A 17119-nucleotide genomic window follows, 5' to 3' on the forward strand; every position below is an offset into this window, starting at 1 on the left:
TTTATGCTCATTGCACCATTATGTGGCCATTTGCTTTTCTAAAATATAGCTATGACGGTCCTGTAAGTCAATCATTCCACTCACTATAAGATTCAAAGATGGTGCATTAGAAAAAATATACACAGTACTGTGAAAAAAAATCTTGATTCACCACTAACTTATTTAAGTTCTGCTAGGGAAATGGGAAGTAGGTATAGTTGGCACAGTACAGTGGTGTAAAAAAGTGGTGGCCCCCTTCCTGATTTCCTCTTTTTTTGTGTTTGTCACACTTAAATGTTTCACATCATCAAACACATTTAAATATTAGACAAAGATAACACTAAACCTATATGGCCCAGTGTAAAAAAGTGATTCAAGAATGCTCTTTGTGGACTAGCTCAGTGTCCAGACTTCCTCACCACCAAACTGAAACACCTTCAGGTCCCCTCTGACACCTGCTCCTGGATCAAAAACATAGCCAACCAGCCTCAATCACTCCAACTCAGCCCCCACCTCTCCCCACCACTGTCACTCAGCACCGGATCCACAAAGTGGCTGCGTTCAAGTATGCCAATGACACCACCATGGTTGAGCTCGTCTCTGATGGAACTGAGACAGGTAGAGAACTTGTCCCGCTGGTGCTCAGAAAATAACCTGAATGTGCTTATAACAAATGAACTCATAATGGACTTCAGCAAGCACACAGAGGTCCACTCTTCTCTCACTAGAAATGGAGAATGAGTGAAATCTGTCCCCACATCTCTGCTGACCTCACCTGGAACCACAACACAAATGCCCTGGGAAAAAGGCCCAAAAAGCAGCTGCACTTACTCCGTGTCCAGAGCAAGAATAACCTGGACCTGGTGCTAACTGGTGTCAACACGTCTGTTCGGTGATGGCTTATTAAGACTACCATATCTTAACAGACATGGAAGCCTACCATGACCTGAATGACTAAAACCAACACAGTCATATTTTCTGTAAACAAGATCTCACACTGCTTCAATGATGTTGAGGTCTCGGCTCTGGGGAGGCCAGTCCATGGCTGATAGTGTTCAATTGTGTGTTTTTCTATCCAGGTGTGCTTTTATTGTATTGGAACTGTGTTTGTGATCATTGTCAAGTGGAAAAAATGAAGCCGTTGACAATCAGATGTTTTCTGGATCGCATTGCAGGGTGCATTAAAGTCTGAGGGTACTCTTTTTTTTCCACATTCACAGTTGCATCAATTTTGGCTGAAAATGCAGGATTCAAAATATGGCAGAGCCTCCACCATGTTTTTAAGATGGCTGTAGAAACTAACTATTATGTGCAGCAAAAGTTTCAAATTTGGATTCATCAGTGATGGAGTCCCGTTCTTGTATAACTTGGCATACATCAACCTGTTCTTGTTTCTCTTCCGCAAGAATGACTTCTTTACTGCAGCTCTTCCACTGAGACCATTTCTGATCAGCCTTAAGTGTCCTCCACCTGTTCAGTTTCCCCAAATGTTTCAAGGACACACTGCACACTGTGCTGAGATATGACAAATTTTGGGCTAATAGCACTTCAGGATACCCTTTAAAATTCTTATCTTTGGCAGTTTTCACAGATTCAAGTAAAGAAACGGGAGGAAATTACATGGGTGTGTTCTTTCCAAAAAAGGGGCTAGTAACAACATGCCTAACACGCCTATTTTAAATGGGTTCTTTGCCAAGTTGTGTTTTATGTGTAGCTGCAACACTGGTGCAGTTTACTCCTTTCCTTTGGATCTCTGGAAGCAAAATATAAAGAAACAAGGAGCGGTTCAAGACTTTTGCACATCACTGTAGAATCTCACTGTAACATTGATGGAGAGAGATTCACTTCTCTTAGTTTGCAACAGAGACGGTGGTATGTAGTGCTAAGACTTTTAATTAAAGACAATAGGTGATGATTATTTATTCCTTTAGATTTCAGAAAGACATTTAATTTAATTTGTTTTCAGGCAAAAACAAATTCCAAGACCTGCACTGTCAAAAACACCTTTAAAGTGGATATGAAACTCTTCAAGTACAACGGCTATGTCTAACCTTATTCCCCAGACAATCATTTCACTTTTGTACTGTTTTTAACATCTTAGCTACTTATTTTTGTTTTCCAACCTTCAAATTCTGCCCACATGACACTGCCATGTCTTCATACACTCCTGCCATTTCAGGAATTTGGGACCCAATGACTTGCTTTCATTTCTGATGGTAATGTCCCCAGAAGTGAACAATTTGGAGTGTTTCACTCAGCTAAGACACTTCAGCAGAAGCGACTTGTAAGTACAGAAGTACAGAAAAAGAGCAGATTGTGAGTCAGCGGCTCATTCCTTCTTCATCCTCAAAGCAGTTAACCTAGGGGACCCGACTGCTCTGGGTCAGCAGCCACCCTGGCTTGGTTCTGTCAGATGAGCATTCTGTTAAAAGAAGTTTTTCCCTCTCCAGTCTTGCCAAATGTTGCCCAAGGAGAAAATTGTTAGGTTTCTCCACATGACCTAGTAAGGTGTCAGACTTTTATGTTACTTGGACTTGTGCAGCTTGAGCTCATTACTGATGATCCACCTTTTTCCATGAACTTCAAGTCGCTATTTCAGTGGACCTTTAAGCACATGTGTTGCACAACATCTTTCACTTCAGTCAGGAACAAAATTAAGTTAATTGTTGCATTCAACAAAGCAAAACCTACATGAGAGACTGATTAGCAGGAGCAATGGAGAAATCCTGATTTTTAATTTCTAGCATCCTTCATTCAACAGCAGTAACATCTAAATAATTACTTCTTTCAAACTCCACATGTACTGCCATTTTTAACCCTGACTTTCTATTAAAATATTACCGTTTACAGATGGGATTTACTGTTGGTCTTCAACCTCCCTTCATCTTGACCTTAAATGTACTTTTACAGCACAGCCAAGAGACACGAGGAGTGAGAAAGAGATGCACAGAGACAAAGCAACAGCCGAGGAGAAGGAGAGGAACACAAAGTATAAAGGGAGGAAGAGAGGGGCCGTAAGAGTCAGCAAGAGATGGGGAGGATGGTTAAGTGCCCGCAGGGGAGTAGACTGTGGTTAAGGATTATTAAATGGGATCAATATCTAACAAGGCCTCTGCGTGCACAAACACACACACACACACAACCTCCATCGCTTTTTTCCTTATCAATTCCTCAGTCGCCTGCCTTCCCTTTCTTCCCAACCCTTCACACGTTCTCGGCACATCTTAGCCTTTTCAGGAACCGTCATCTTCTTTTATAAAATGTTTATCAAATCCTTTCCCCTCCAACATTGTCATCTTGTTTTTGCAGCAGCTCTTCATTTTCCATTTCCAATTTTCAGGTTTTTTTTCATTCAGTCATTCTTTGCACCAACTTCCAATTTCCAGCGTCTTGTTTTTATTACTCGATCATTTGCAACTGATGCTTTTAACAAAGCATGACTGATGTGGGGTTCATGGTGAGGGGAAAGCCTTTTTCTTAGGATTGCAAAAGACTCCAGTGAATAATTAACATTTTGAAGTGATGTGCATTAAATAAACTCACTGAACAGTTTGTGATGTGGTTACACCACAGCAAAACTTTGCTGTTCCCCACCAATGAAGGCAAATTAGTGGCCTTGAATTTAAAATTTTGGGCATTGCCATCTACATCTTTTTGGGGGGCCAGAAGTAACCATTTATGGACAAGAGGACTGAGCGATCAGCTTGGTAGCTTCTAATCATGCCAGTAAGCTTGAGTAAAGGGTGCATCCAGTGACTATATGAGTGAAATGCCTAGACACAGAGAGCTGACAGTGTTACTATTTTAGGAATACATCAAAATAACAGAAGCAAACAACTTTTTGCATGGTTATATATACATTTAGTACAATTAATCACACAAACAGCCAATTCATTCATCAGACATTTGCATTAAAACGCCACACACCACAAACATGGTATTGAGGTCCAGTTTTTTCAAATTAACTAAGGTGACACCTAACAGACAGCCATTTCATTTAGCTACCTATGTTGGCAGCAACTTTTCACTCAAGGTTAACCTTGTTAACCTTATGACTTCTAGGGAACCCTAGCTGGCCTACCCTGGCCCTAACCAAAACTGGAATTCATACCAGACTTGTTTCTACTATAAAGTTGTGCAGTTCAAATGGGAATCTATGTTAATGAGACTCACTTTGGGAGCTAACCTCAAGGGGCCACTTGAGGAACTGCAGCTTTTGCTGTTTACATGTTGGTAACAATTTTTAAGCCGGGCTGCTTGTAATAGCTTCAAAAAGTCAATACAATGGCCTATAGAAATTTAGTTAAAAATAAAGAAATCAGTTCTTTTTCTTTTCATTATGAAATCTAATATGAGCAGAAATTTACAGATACAATTTCAAACAAACCCTGGAAGCTCCAGAACAGCTCTATTGTTTTTATTATCACAAATGAGCTTAAACAGTTTATCGGAGTGAAAATGTTCTTTTACTTGCAGCAAGGTACAAGTTACAGAGGTGAAATATGGACTTTGAGTAGATGAGATAAAATCCTATATTAGCATAAAAGTCCATATTTCACCTCTGTACTTGTACCATGGTGTAAGTAAAAGAAAACTATTATTATTATTATTATTTATAATTCAAGTTTAGTGCATCCCACAGACGACAGGTGAGGTATCCATCAATTATAATGAGCTTCCTCATATCCATCACGGACAACACATATGCCTGCCAAACCATTTTAAATGAAAAGCCCAGTGTCCACACCTCTCTGTGACCCAAATCCTCCCTTTCTCTCTACTGTCTAAAGCCCTTTACTCCTGTGTCTCTCCTTCCCATTGCTGTAGCTTTTTATCCCGAGAGGACATGTTGTCGAAAACTTGGCCTGTGCCGCCGCCATTGTTACCCCGAGCTCCCACCTCCTCAAAAACTGGGACGGCAGCGAGAAAAAGAAGAGAGAGTGGGCGAAAGTGACTGGAATCTCTGCGGCAGAGAGATAGGAGGTGACTAACAAAAGGAGGGAGTGCAGCTGTGTGGACGGATGAATGAATGATAGACAGGGAGGAGAGAGAAACTGGAAATGGAAGCCAAGAATGCTGCTGTGGGGTGATAGCACCAGGAGAAAGGGATGGGGAGAAGGAGGTGAGTGAGGATAAGAGCAAAAGGAAGTGACTACACACTGGACAAAGAGGAAGAGAAGGCCAGAGAGCAAAGGGAACAAGCACAAGAATCATCACACAAGAAGTTAATAGACTACAGAAATAAGCATATGTAAGCTCATGTATACTTTAGCTTTGCAACGCCGCCACAAAGAGGGGGCCTAGGAAGTATAAGTGTAGTTTTTGTGGTCTTTAATGGTTTTATATTCCAGTTTCTAGTCTTTTTACTTTTGCATCAACAGAATGAGATACAAGACAGCTCAGATATTTTGGCAAACATTAAAAAACAAAACAAAAAAAACCTTACCATTAGCTAAATGACTGATATTTACTACAGAGACTTTGTATCTTTTTTTAAATATTAAAAAGTGACTGTTTTGCCCAAAGCTGGAAAAAAGAAACCGCAATCAAGAGTCAGATCAGATGAAATTCTTCTGTAGCTTTCCATTTTGGACTTTCAGTGTGCCATAAATGCATATGCCAACATCATACTGTCTTTACAGTTCTATAAATGTACCTCTCTTTTTTTGGTTTTTAGGTGTTTTGAAGTTCAAAGGCATGATTTTCTCTATGTACCATAACATGCATCATGTCCTATTTGGTAAGACTAGACCTCTATGTTCCCCACTTTCTCATTTGATTAGGTTAGTTTGAGCTCCCTCAGTTCTGTTTCCATCTCTATATGTGTGATCTTGGACTCTAAATGAGCATGCTTGAATAATTTAGAGTTACTTTGTTAATCCTACAGTAATACTGTGTGCAGCCCCTCAGTTCATCCACTTAAATAAATCCCCTCCCTTTAAGCCAACTTCTTCTGATTGGATAGGCCTCATGCACCTGCCTGAAATGCCATTTCATGATATCCCCTCCCCATGTCATGACACAATCCAAAAGCGACTATTTAGACAACTTACAATGCGCCTTATGTAAAACAGAAATTCTGCTTGACCACTCTGAGTACCTTGGCTAAATCGTGTCTGTCTTCTTGATACTTCCACTGTGGGACACCTAAGCCGAAACTCTGAAATCCTACACGTGCTGGCTTTAAGCACGAATTTGAAATTGCATGTGTAGCATGCTGGTTTGCTTGGGTGCCAATATTCAAATAGAGAGCTGTGTAATTCTCTGATCAGTCACACTTGCTTTTGCAAACTCTATCTTAATAGCTTGTGGCCCACCCTTAGGCCACAGTCATTTAGTGGGAGACAGTAAAAAACCCTCAATTCTTAAAAAACAAAAAAGTTGAGTTGTGGGAGTTGATCTACACAGAAGGTGCAGAAGCAACAGAGGAGATGACATTGAATAATTAAAAAAGTAAACAAAAGCATGAAAGGTAATCCGAGCTAGGGGAGGGATGGTTAAAATATAGGATAGGAAGGCAGTAGAATGGAAATTGGCAGTGCGTGGGAGAAGACAAGAGACCGCAGACATACAGTGAAGTGTTTGGAAGAATAGCCAATGGAAAAAAGTGTTAAGCTCTGTGAAGAAAGATGTGTTTTCTAGAAAAGTGGGGGGAATTAGACACTGTGTGTGTGAGCGTGTGTGTGAGCGAGAGAGTAGAGGGGACAACAGAGGAGCTAGATGAGAGGGAGAGGCACTTCAGGGGGTGTACGGATTGCGCATGCATTTACAAAGCTGCATGTCAGAGATAGCACCACAAAAGGAGGCCCAGCAGATTCAAATTAATATAATTATCAAGTCGGTTATTAATACAAAAGCTTCTATAGCATAGGGCGGATTAGCTCACAGGTCACTGATGCACTGTGCTGAGGGAAACACGTGTGTGCGCTCACACAAACACAAAGACGTCAATCAAGCAAAGACAGAAACCCCGACTAGATCACTTTAACCTGTTAAGACTCAGACCAATAATAATAATAATAATAATAACAATAATAATAATAACCATCATCATCAGCTTGGAAAAGCACATTGAGTTGTCATGCATTTCATTATCCACACACACATTACCAAAAGAGCTTGATAAAGTAGCGACAGGGCAATCTGTCATGGCTGGCTGGCTGGTCACATGAGGTTAATAGATTCCCCTTTATCTCCTATCCCCTCAGACTACATCGCCATCATCTGCAGCCCCTCTTACCATAGTGGCATGTCATCAGCGATAATCTCAAAACAGACAAAATAAAATGCAGCCGCTCGATTAATGGTGACCTGGAAACCAGTTGGACAGTTTTTCCATCCAAATAGGCTTCATTTTCTTTGCAGTGCTAATAGCTGCAAAGGACAAAATGTGCTCTTAAAAAAGTACATATGCAAAGTCAATCTTTCAGTGAAGGCCTTCGCACTTTTTTATATTTTGAAATATTTTATAATGATGTGGCATTGCTAAACTATAATAACTGAATCCATCAAACTTCAAAAGTCCATTCTGATTTATACTTAAAATAAAAATCCAACTCAGTTACTTTCTCTGCATGGAAGTGACTGATCACACTGCTAGGAAATTACAGGAAGGAAAAAAAGAAAAAAAAATCTGTGAGCCCTCCACCTACAGCTCATAACAGAAAAGTTCAGCTAGCTGAAGCACATCATACATTAGTTCATGTTAAAACCGAGCCTGAACCATCTGAAGCTGTCAGCGCCACGGTGAATGATCTTATCCCTCGTTATAATGAGCACACGCTGACGATCGCTCACACCTAAGACAAGAGAGATGCTGCAAGAGCGGCACACACACAGACTCAGGTAGGCAGCTATCAAGAAGCATTTTCAACAGCCCTTCTCTCACCTCCCTAACATTTACTTTTAAATACTCACAATCTTAACTGCTTTGCTTTTAAAAGCTATGATGGAGAGCTACAATTTGCAGAGGGTAGCAATTTAGAAGAAGAGCTTTGTGTAAAGGCTGGTCTGTCAGTCGAAATCTTTCAAAGAAGAGCTGCAGTTTGTAGAGAGAGCGTCACTGCCACACTTTGGACAACTCGTGGAACAGCAGGCAGAGGGTGCTCTGTTTTTGCTTTTATGGACAGACATTGGAGAACTTCAAAGAAAAGTAACCTGGCCATATTAGTGCCAATTTCATCTGCTGCCAAACATCATCCTTCATCTCCCTGGTAGCATAGAGTAATCAGTTTCAGCCCACCTTTATTGTAGCTATTACCCATAAACAATGAGTGATCTAAATAACTTCTAAACAGAGCTACAATTAATTCTTGGAAATATTTATGAGTTTTCCTTAAATTGACATTTTTCAATTTTAATTACTGCATCTCAACCTGAAAAAGTTCTTATTAAAAATTTTGAATTATTATTTATTTTATTGCATATTTGGTTTCATGTTAACATTATAAAAAGGGTTGACTTTATTTAAACAGTCAATTTTCCCCACACAATTCATGAGTGTAATCATGTATCATTACACAGACAGCTGCTGCTTGCTGTGTTGTTGATTCTTGATGTGAAATTGTTGTATGATATACAAGTTTTAAATATTTATCTCACTTTTTTAAAAGTAATACGTGGAAGTTATTTAATTTGTAGTTTTTAAACTCATAAACTTCATGCATACAAACCATCTGCCAATGTGACCTCCAGCAATAATCAGGTACACCTGTTCAACTGCTTGATAAGGCAGATATTTAATCAGCTTGCAGTCAATCATTGCAGCCTATTTAGCCATGTGGACATGGCCAAGATGACCTACTGATGTTTCTTTAGAATAGAGAAGAACGGTGATTTAAGAGACTAAACATGGCATAGCTGTTGGTGGCAGACAGTGAGCAGCACTTCTCTGAGTGAAAAGACTTTGTTGATGCTAGAGATCAAAGGAGAATGGCCAGAATACTTTCAACTGACTGGGGGTCAACAGTAGCTCAAATAACCACTTGTTACAACCAAGGTATACAAAAGAGCATCTCTGAATGCTCAGCATGTTGAACCTTGAAGCAGATCATCTACAGCAGCAGACAACCACACTAGGTGCCACTCCAGTTGCTAAGAACAAGAAAAAGAGAATACAATTTGCACAGATTCACTAAAATGGGGCAATAGTCTTGATCTCTGAGTCTGATGAGTCTCAATTTCTGTTACAACAGTCAAAATGCTGTTTCAGAATTTAGCATAAACCACACAAAGCATGAATCCATCCTGCATTGCATCAATAATTGAGATTCAACAGGTTCTACAGCTGCATTGTGGAGAGCACACTGACCAGCTGCATCACTGCATGGTACGCAAACGCCTACAGAGAATGATAACAACTGCGGAGAAGATCATCAGGACTCCACTGCCCTCTCTGCAGAGCATCTACCATCACAGAGTCCAAAGGAGAGCTGCCTCCATCCTCAAAGACTCCACAGCCCCCAATATAGACTGTTCAGTCTTTTGCCCTCGGGACGAAGGCTCAGAAGTGTGAAATCTAGAACATCTCAACTCAACAACTCCTTCTTCCCCACTGCTATCAGACTCTTGAACAGCTGACCTATTTTTAACAATAATAATAATTTTTGCACATTAGGTCATCTTGCATATTAAGCCAGTATATTAAGCTAATAGCTCTTTTGCACACACATCCACTTCAAACTTAAATTTTTGTCTTCATTTATCTCTTCTATTTGTATATATTAACCGGCATCTGTGTGTGGACAGCAAAAAAAGAATTTCATTGCACAGAGAAATGCTTTCTTTGTACATATGACAATAAACACTTTGAATCCTTGAATTGGTAGTGATAGTCTAATTATGTGGGGCATACTTTCTTTGCACTTTTTGCGCCCTTCAGTGCCCAGTGAGAATTATTTAAACACCATAAGCAAACCAAGTATTGTTTTTGATCATGTCCATCACTTTATGACCACAGTACACTGATTTTCTAAGACTGTTCTCAAACAGGTTTCTCGGACATGACAATGAGTTCACTGTACTCAGATTGCCTCCATAGTCACCAGATCTCAATCCAGTAGAACACCTTTGGAATCTGGTACAATGGGAGACTGGCATCATAGATGAAGAGCCGACAAATTTGCAGTAACTGTGAGATGCTATTATGTCAATATAAACCAAAATCTTCCCCCACCTTGTTTAGTTTATGCGAAGAAGAATTAAGACAGTTCTCAGGGCAAAAGTGGGTTCAACTTGGTACTAGCAAGTTGTACCTAATAAAATGTTAGCTGAGAGCATTTGTCAGTGCTTATGGTGCTTTTGGCAGTGGTATCGCTGTTTTGGAATAAATGTTACATCATCAGTTAGTGAGCGTGTTCTAGATCTTAAGGTGACAAATACTATTTAGTCAAAGCCACAGGCGTCTCAGAGATATACAGAAGGTCTCCTTTAGCATCATGTGACATTTATGTCATCATGTTTTAACCAAAGCCACAATGTTTTAATAAATTTAAATATGCAGTTTTGTAGTATAAGTCAAGCTGGACAGCTAGTAAGAGTAAAAGAAAAATTCAAATTCTACTCTGACATCCCTGAGATCCAGCATTACATTATCCATCCAAATGAGGTCTATATATGCACTAAGCTAAACTACCTATTGACAATCTACAAAGTTTAATAAATACCTGCACCATCATAATAACCATCCAGATAATGTTCATAGATTAAAAAACAATTTTTAACCAATTAGTAGACTTTATTTAATTTTTCTGCAACAATTAACTCAAATTTAATCAACTAAAAAGTCATAATTTATTAACAAAGTGTTATCAAGTGTTTGATAATTGAAGCAAATATATTTCAGATCAGGACAATTTGGCTAGCCAGACAAAAAACAAGTGTAATTGACTTTGACTTGACATGAATAATTACTCGTGAGGATTTTTGGTATCTTGATAATAATCAGCCTGTTTTGTTTTTGTTTTGTTTTTAAACCATAAAATGAAGACATAGTTATTGTAGTTACATCACAACATCTGGGGGTAGTTTTCACCAAGTATACACTCTGAATAGGTGTATGAGACCTGCATTCATAATGGATGGCAGTTTTTTTTCCTCATTTCTGGAACCATTTGCACTTGAAAAATAGATGTTACTTGAATTCTCGCAGTGTGATAAATATGGGTCTTCCAGCAATTTCCTTGCAGAAATTCAATAAAGTTTTATGATGCACTTCAGGTATTGTTGGTAATATTTTTCAAGGAGTGAGCCAGCTTAATGTAGCAGAAATAGCAGTGAAGGTTTAAAATAAATGGGGGTTTTTTCTGCAAGCGGGAGATGATGTACAAGGCAGCTCACTACTTACAAGCAGGTAATGCCTATAAGCTCCTGTTTGCACCATGAGAAAATGAAAGCTGAATCTTAAAATGGACTGTTCAGTGTCCCCTGCCACCACAAGCACACTAATTAGCTGATGGTAGCAACTAGTGAGCAAATTAATACAGTCTTAAGAGTTTGCACAAAACATTGGTCTGGTGACTCACTCCCCCACCCCACGCCACAGATTGCACAGACTATTGCATAAATTGTGGAAAGTACAAACAGTGAATTCCAGCTATCTTCTTACAGGCAAAAGACTACAACGTGAAAAAAACCTGCTTCTTTCAATAGGATGAGAAAAGCCAACATGCCAAAGTATGCAACTGGTTTAAAGTTAAAATTAGCAACCATCCTTTTCCATGTTTTCCACAATTAAACACATTTAAAGTCAAAAATCTCAAAGTCAGATACCTGAACTACACAAGGAGGAACAGAAATACCAGCGGTTCTAGGAAATGACTTCATATTAACCTCAATAAACCAAATGATCCTAAGCAAACTAACGAAAATAAAAGAAATGATTTACCAGGCATGAAACCTGCTGTACGCAACCTTACACCACGTGTGCCGATGTCTCCTTCCTTGTTGGACAGATTGCACGGTTCTGCAAATAAGTTGATGATTCACTTTCTGTCTCACTCATCTGTTCCTTTTACTGTCCTTTAATAGGAATCATTTGAACTTCCTCTGTACAGTGAAAAAATAAGTCGTATGACCAGGTTTCTAAGAACAAGTGCAAACAAGTGCAAACAAGTGCAAACAAGTGCAAACAAGTGCATCACTGACTGATAACCATCGTTCATTGTACAAGGCTAGGTTAGGAGTAACCAACATTTTGGTTTGAACACACCTGACAGCCCTGTGTGACCAACTCATACAAACCTAATTGTTTTAATTGATATTTATTCATTTTATAACATCATGGAGGTTTTTTTGTACATCAGTTATTTTGTATTGAATAACTGATTTTCTTTTGGCTAATGGTTTGAAAAGTTTTCGATGACCCTTTTTAAACGTTTTACCTTTAATCAGAGTTATAGCTTGCTCTACCTGTTTGTCAATTAAGCAAACAACTTTTAACAATTTACTTACATTTAATTATTTTGAGGATTTAGTCTTCACTTTTAGTTTTGGTAATTAACATCGCCACTTACACAGGTTACGTCACACGTTCTAAGATTTACCACAGTAGTCTAAAAACTTTACATTGTAATGAAGTGGCGGGAATGAGAATTGGCAACTCTGAGAGTACTCGGGTACAAGTTAGTCAGTGTAAAATCACCACTCTTCCACATCAAAAGGAGTCAGTTCGGATAGCTCAGGCATTGGACCAGAACACCTCCTGGGTTCCTCTTGAGGGAAGTGTTTAAGGCATTTCCAACTGGGTTCCCCTAGGTGGGTCCTCCCAGTTGGACATGCCCGAAGAAACCCCGGGACATGTTTAAGAGTTTCAGTTTCAGTGTAACTCTATGAGCTCCAGGTGTAGGCTGGGGAGAGGGAGGTCTGGGCTCTCTCCTTATACTGTTGCCCCCACAGCCCAGAAACAGATAAGCAGTAAGAAAAAAAACAAAAAAAGGATGTACACTAATGGATTAGCAGTTTTCTTACTTCCCTATTAAATATTAGCCACTTACAAAAACTCAGTGAGCTATCCGTTTCATTTCTTTATTACTTTCAGCTAGTATTCAGTGTTCATTCAGTATACAATCAATGTGTATTCCTACTGTGTACACATACACATTTAGATCATAGAATACGTCACCACCCACATACACGTTTTCATCCCCGATACGAGTCATGTGAGAATGGCCTTCGCTAGTGATAAACACAAGGTTACCTTTGTTATAATTTGGTATAATACAACACACAATATGTGTGCATTTAAATAGCTACATCATGAAAAGGATATATGAACATTTGTGATTCTAGAAAAACACATTCAACAGCGCAGATGTAGAGAAAGTGTGTTAAGAAACTTCTTATCACCAAGTATATGTGTATGGTAGGCAGATACAGAGAGGGCGCTGCAGCAGGGTAAATGATGGCGGTATTGATCTCCGATGCTCTTTTATAGCCCTGTCATGTCAGTTTAGCACCTTGGCAACATTTGCTTTAAAGCTGCATCAATTCTGAACTCTGACTTTCAGCAAAAGGCAGATAGAACGACACATTTAGAGTGAGGAAGATGAAGGACAGATAACCAGAGAAAAGCAAGTGGCAATTGCTACATCAAGAACTTAATGTATCTAAGCTTAAGTATGAAATGAAAACATTTCACACTTAACAACATACCTGGATTTAATGATGCTTTTACTTTTATAAAAAAAATTGTGCTTGAGCCATCATATAGTAACATCAGTCACTAGAGCAAACATACTGAACAACATATAAAAGATATGAGAATCCCAAATGTGTTTCCATTACAATGGTTGGCTTGATTAACTGACACCTGGTATTGATAACATCTCGCTGGAATGAATGGTTTTGAAATCAGCCTCCTCTGATGCTCCAATTCTGCGTGGTGAAGCAGAAAATGAACCCTGTCTGCATTATCTGACACCTTATGAGTATTGGATTTCATCGCTGAAGGGAAAATGTGCTGTGTCCACTACTACAGCACTGCATTTGAACTCAAAGATTTCAGCAATATGAACGGCTCTGTGAACACTGGGCTGTTACACTTAGGGATGAGCATTGAGGCACTGTGTGAAACTGGTAAAAAACACCATGCTGGTTAGTACCATAGTATTGCTGCTGTTGGTATTCATGCAACCTTAATTCATTCTTATACAAAGCCACCAGTGTCGAGAAAAATGTAAAGTTGCTGTGTGTTTACAGCTCTCTGATAATTGCTGATCCAATATTTTAAGACAACAGAGCTACATGAATGAGAGGTTCCTTTACCAGAGCCTTGATGGGATTTACTAAACTAAAAATGCAATGCCTCTGGTTGCAAAAAGCGACGACGCTTCACAAACAATTTCCTAACGTCACCAACATTCTTTATACTGTTTGTGGTTACTACTCAGGACAGAGTTGACTTTGATTTAAAACACGTCTTTAAATGTTCCTAACTGATCACAAGTACCTGCCACAGATTCTTAGTCATTACATGCAGGGAACAAGAAAAAACACTGTCACATGTTTACTGGTAAAGCATTTTAATGGTAGATAGAGTGGTTGTTGTATAGTGTTTTTCTACTCTACTTGACAACTCAAAGCACTATATACTAAAAACCTCAGTCTCCCATTCACACAGGCTTTTTTCCTATGCCGGAGCTTTCTATCCAACATTCACACTTCGATGAATGTATCAGAGAGCAAATCAGTGAACAGTACATGGTATCAGGGATGCTTTGACATGCAGACTGGAGCAGCAAGGGATCAAACCACAAACCTTCCAATTAGTAGCTCCTCCTGAGCTACAGCCAGCCCAAGTTCAATCAAAACCTTCATGGATAAAAGCCAACTAGACTCTTTGAGCACTCGACCTAAACAAGCTTAAACATGTAGAACTATCTTTTCACCTGCTTCCATCCAACACAGTCCAAGTGGATATGAATTGTGTGTCTCATGAAGGCTGCTATAGCCTGATCTGCAACTTGGAACTGTAAACGTCTGCGAGCACTTTTCTCTAATAGTAACACTGTGATGCAGAGGGCGTGTTTAAAGGGCTGGTAGAGGTGACTGTGGCCTCACGGGGTCCATAGCAAGCTAGAAAGATTTGAGTTTGCCTGTTTCAGTGTGAGCTGCCATGACAATTCCAGAAAATTCATTTTGTGGTAATAAACTACATGTTCACTGGCACTACAGGAACATTACCAAACGACCTCATATCTCGTTAGAATCAGGTTGAGATTCCATTCAAAAGTAATAATTTCAGACCAACTTTTTTTACTGACCGATCGCAGGTGCAGGCGACCAGCACGCTGAGCATGATGTAGACGATGAAGGTGAAGATTACGGCTGTGATGGTGCCCCGGGGAATGGAGTAGCTGGGATTCTTCAGGTCACCTGATGGGTAATGCAGGTTTTATGGTGTATGTTCTGACACAGATAACCAGGCGGCACATACACAACATCTGTTCACTTACCTGACATGTTGGAGCCGGCCATGATCCCCGTGCAGCCGTTGAACATGACGGCGAACACGGTGGCGAAGGTCATCGTGGTTTGCGTTGTGTAATCTACAGTGTAATCAGCTGCAGGAAGACATATGAACAGATACAGCCCTGGAGTCAATGCTTTTATCAACACCACCACTCTTCAAAGAAAACTTCAATCTGCTGCACCTGCCTGCTCATCCAGCTTCATCATGTTTTGGAGCATTAGAGAAAGCAATCCTTTGTAACGCTTCTCTGCTGTTTACAGAGCGCCATCAAATCTATCACATGATTTATTTGGGAAAATTCAATTTTGCAGCTCCAATCTGTGAGACATCATTCTCTGTCTTCTCTATTTGTATCAGACAAAACAATTGGGAGTGCACATCCTATCTAAGAACAAGACAGACTTGTGATCACCATTCAGTGATATAAAAGCTCAGTGCCAATGGTTTCCTGGCCTTTGCTCTGGATAATCTCAGTGAGAGCGGATAGCACTTATTTGGTCTGCGCTCAATGTGAGCTCGCATCTGCTGCTTAAAACTTCTGTCTGCAAGGGGCAGCCAATTAGTTAGAAATGCAACAGACATTGCACAGCAAGCAGGTGTGAAAAATAACACAAAATTCCAAATGTTTTGGATGCAAACTTGTCATGTAACGGATATACACACCGAAAGCATTCATTCTAAAAAAAATGAACCGTGAAAAAAAATGAAGTTCACATCAAGCAATGATGTCAAGCTTGGTTCGAAAAAATAAACGCTGCAAATTCATCCAGCGACATCATGCAGTCGGTGTGAATGGCTGCATTAATAGGCAAGTCCAAAAAATATTTCTAATGCACAAATTATTTGCACAGATTTAACATGTTTGGTGTGTAAAGGTCTTAAGCAGAAAGGAGGCAATCAACTGAGCTGCTGAACCAAGGCCCAGGATAAGAAAGTGATGCACTATTTTGAACTGTGAGGCATGCAAAGCCACTATAGTAGGCTCCATAAATAAAACCTTGCCGCTTGGAAATGAGCATGACGGGGTCCCTTTTCAGGGAGATACACAACAAATAAAAGCTCAGTACTGATGTTGTCACTGATGGAATAAAAAGTCAAACGTTTTGCTGCAGAACACCAGGATTTATACAAAATCTCCTTCTCTCTGGATGGTTGTCAGTATTCACAATTTTCAGTTAAATCCTAGCACAACCTTTTATTTTACAAGCATTTGTGCGTGTGTGTGTGTGTGTGTGTGTGTGTGTGCGTGCGTGCGTGCATGTGCGTCCTCATACTGAAAACAGGGATTATCCAAAGATGTGTGTTTAATAGCTGCCACGTGTGCATGCCTGAGTTAGAGCAATTAGCTCACAAATCATGTGCTTTACAGTAAGGCAGTGCAAACACAGAGGAGCGCTTGGTTTGGCTTCTGTGAATATTAAGATCCTGCACACATGTATAACCTCTAATTACGAAGCTTTCCTTTTCAGTCAGCAGTGAAATGAAAAAAAAAAAAAGATTAATGTGCTTTTAGGAAAGCAGCCACTGTCAGAAGAATGACACCATTTTCTCCACAACAGCGACTTCCGCTGGTTGGTGTTTACACCTTCACATGTTTGGCTGAGATTGCAGGGAATAGAGTCAAATCAGTCCAAAGGTAACAAAACCTGCCGACCAGCATGTCTGAAGCTC

At 39.7% G+C, this 17119-nt stretch overlaps 1 protein-coding gene across 1 annotated transcript in view; it reads right to left on the reverse strand.

Moving 5' to 3' along the window:
• Positions 1 to 17119, reverse strand: part of zgc:153039 (uncharacterized protein LOC767698 homolog) — a 75753-nt gene that overhangs the window by 51039 nt on the left and 7595 nt on the right. Inside the window, exons 5-6 of the mRNA XM_063493133.1 lie at positions 15432 to 15539; positions 15240 to 15351 (exon numbers count right to left, since the gene is read on the reverse strand). Coding sequence (XP_063349203.1) covers positions 15240 to 15351; positions 15432 to 15539 — 220 coding nt within the window. The remainder of the gene's footprint in view (positions 1 to 15239; positions 15352 to 15431; positions 15540 to 17119) is intronic.

Source organism: Pelmatolapia mariae, linkage group LG14, assembly GCF_036321145.2.
Source record: "Pelmatolapia mariae isolate MD_Pm_ZW linkage group LG14, Pm_UMD_F_2, whole genome shotgun sequence".
NCBI classification, from domain to species: domain Eukaryota; kingdom Metazoa; phylum Chordata; class Actinopteri; order Cichliformes; family Cichlidae; genus Pelmatolapia; species Pelmatolapia mariae.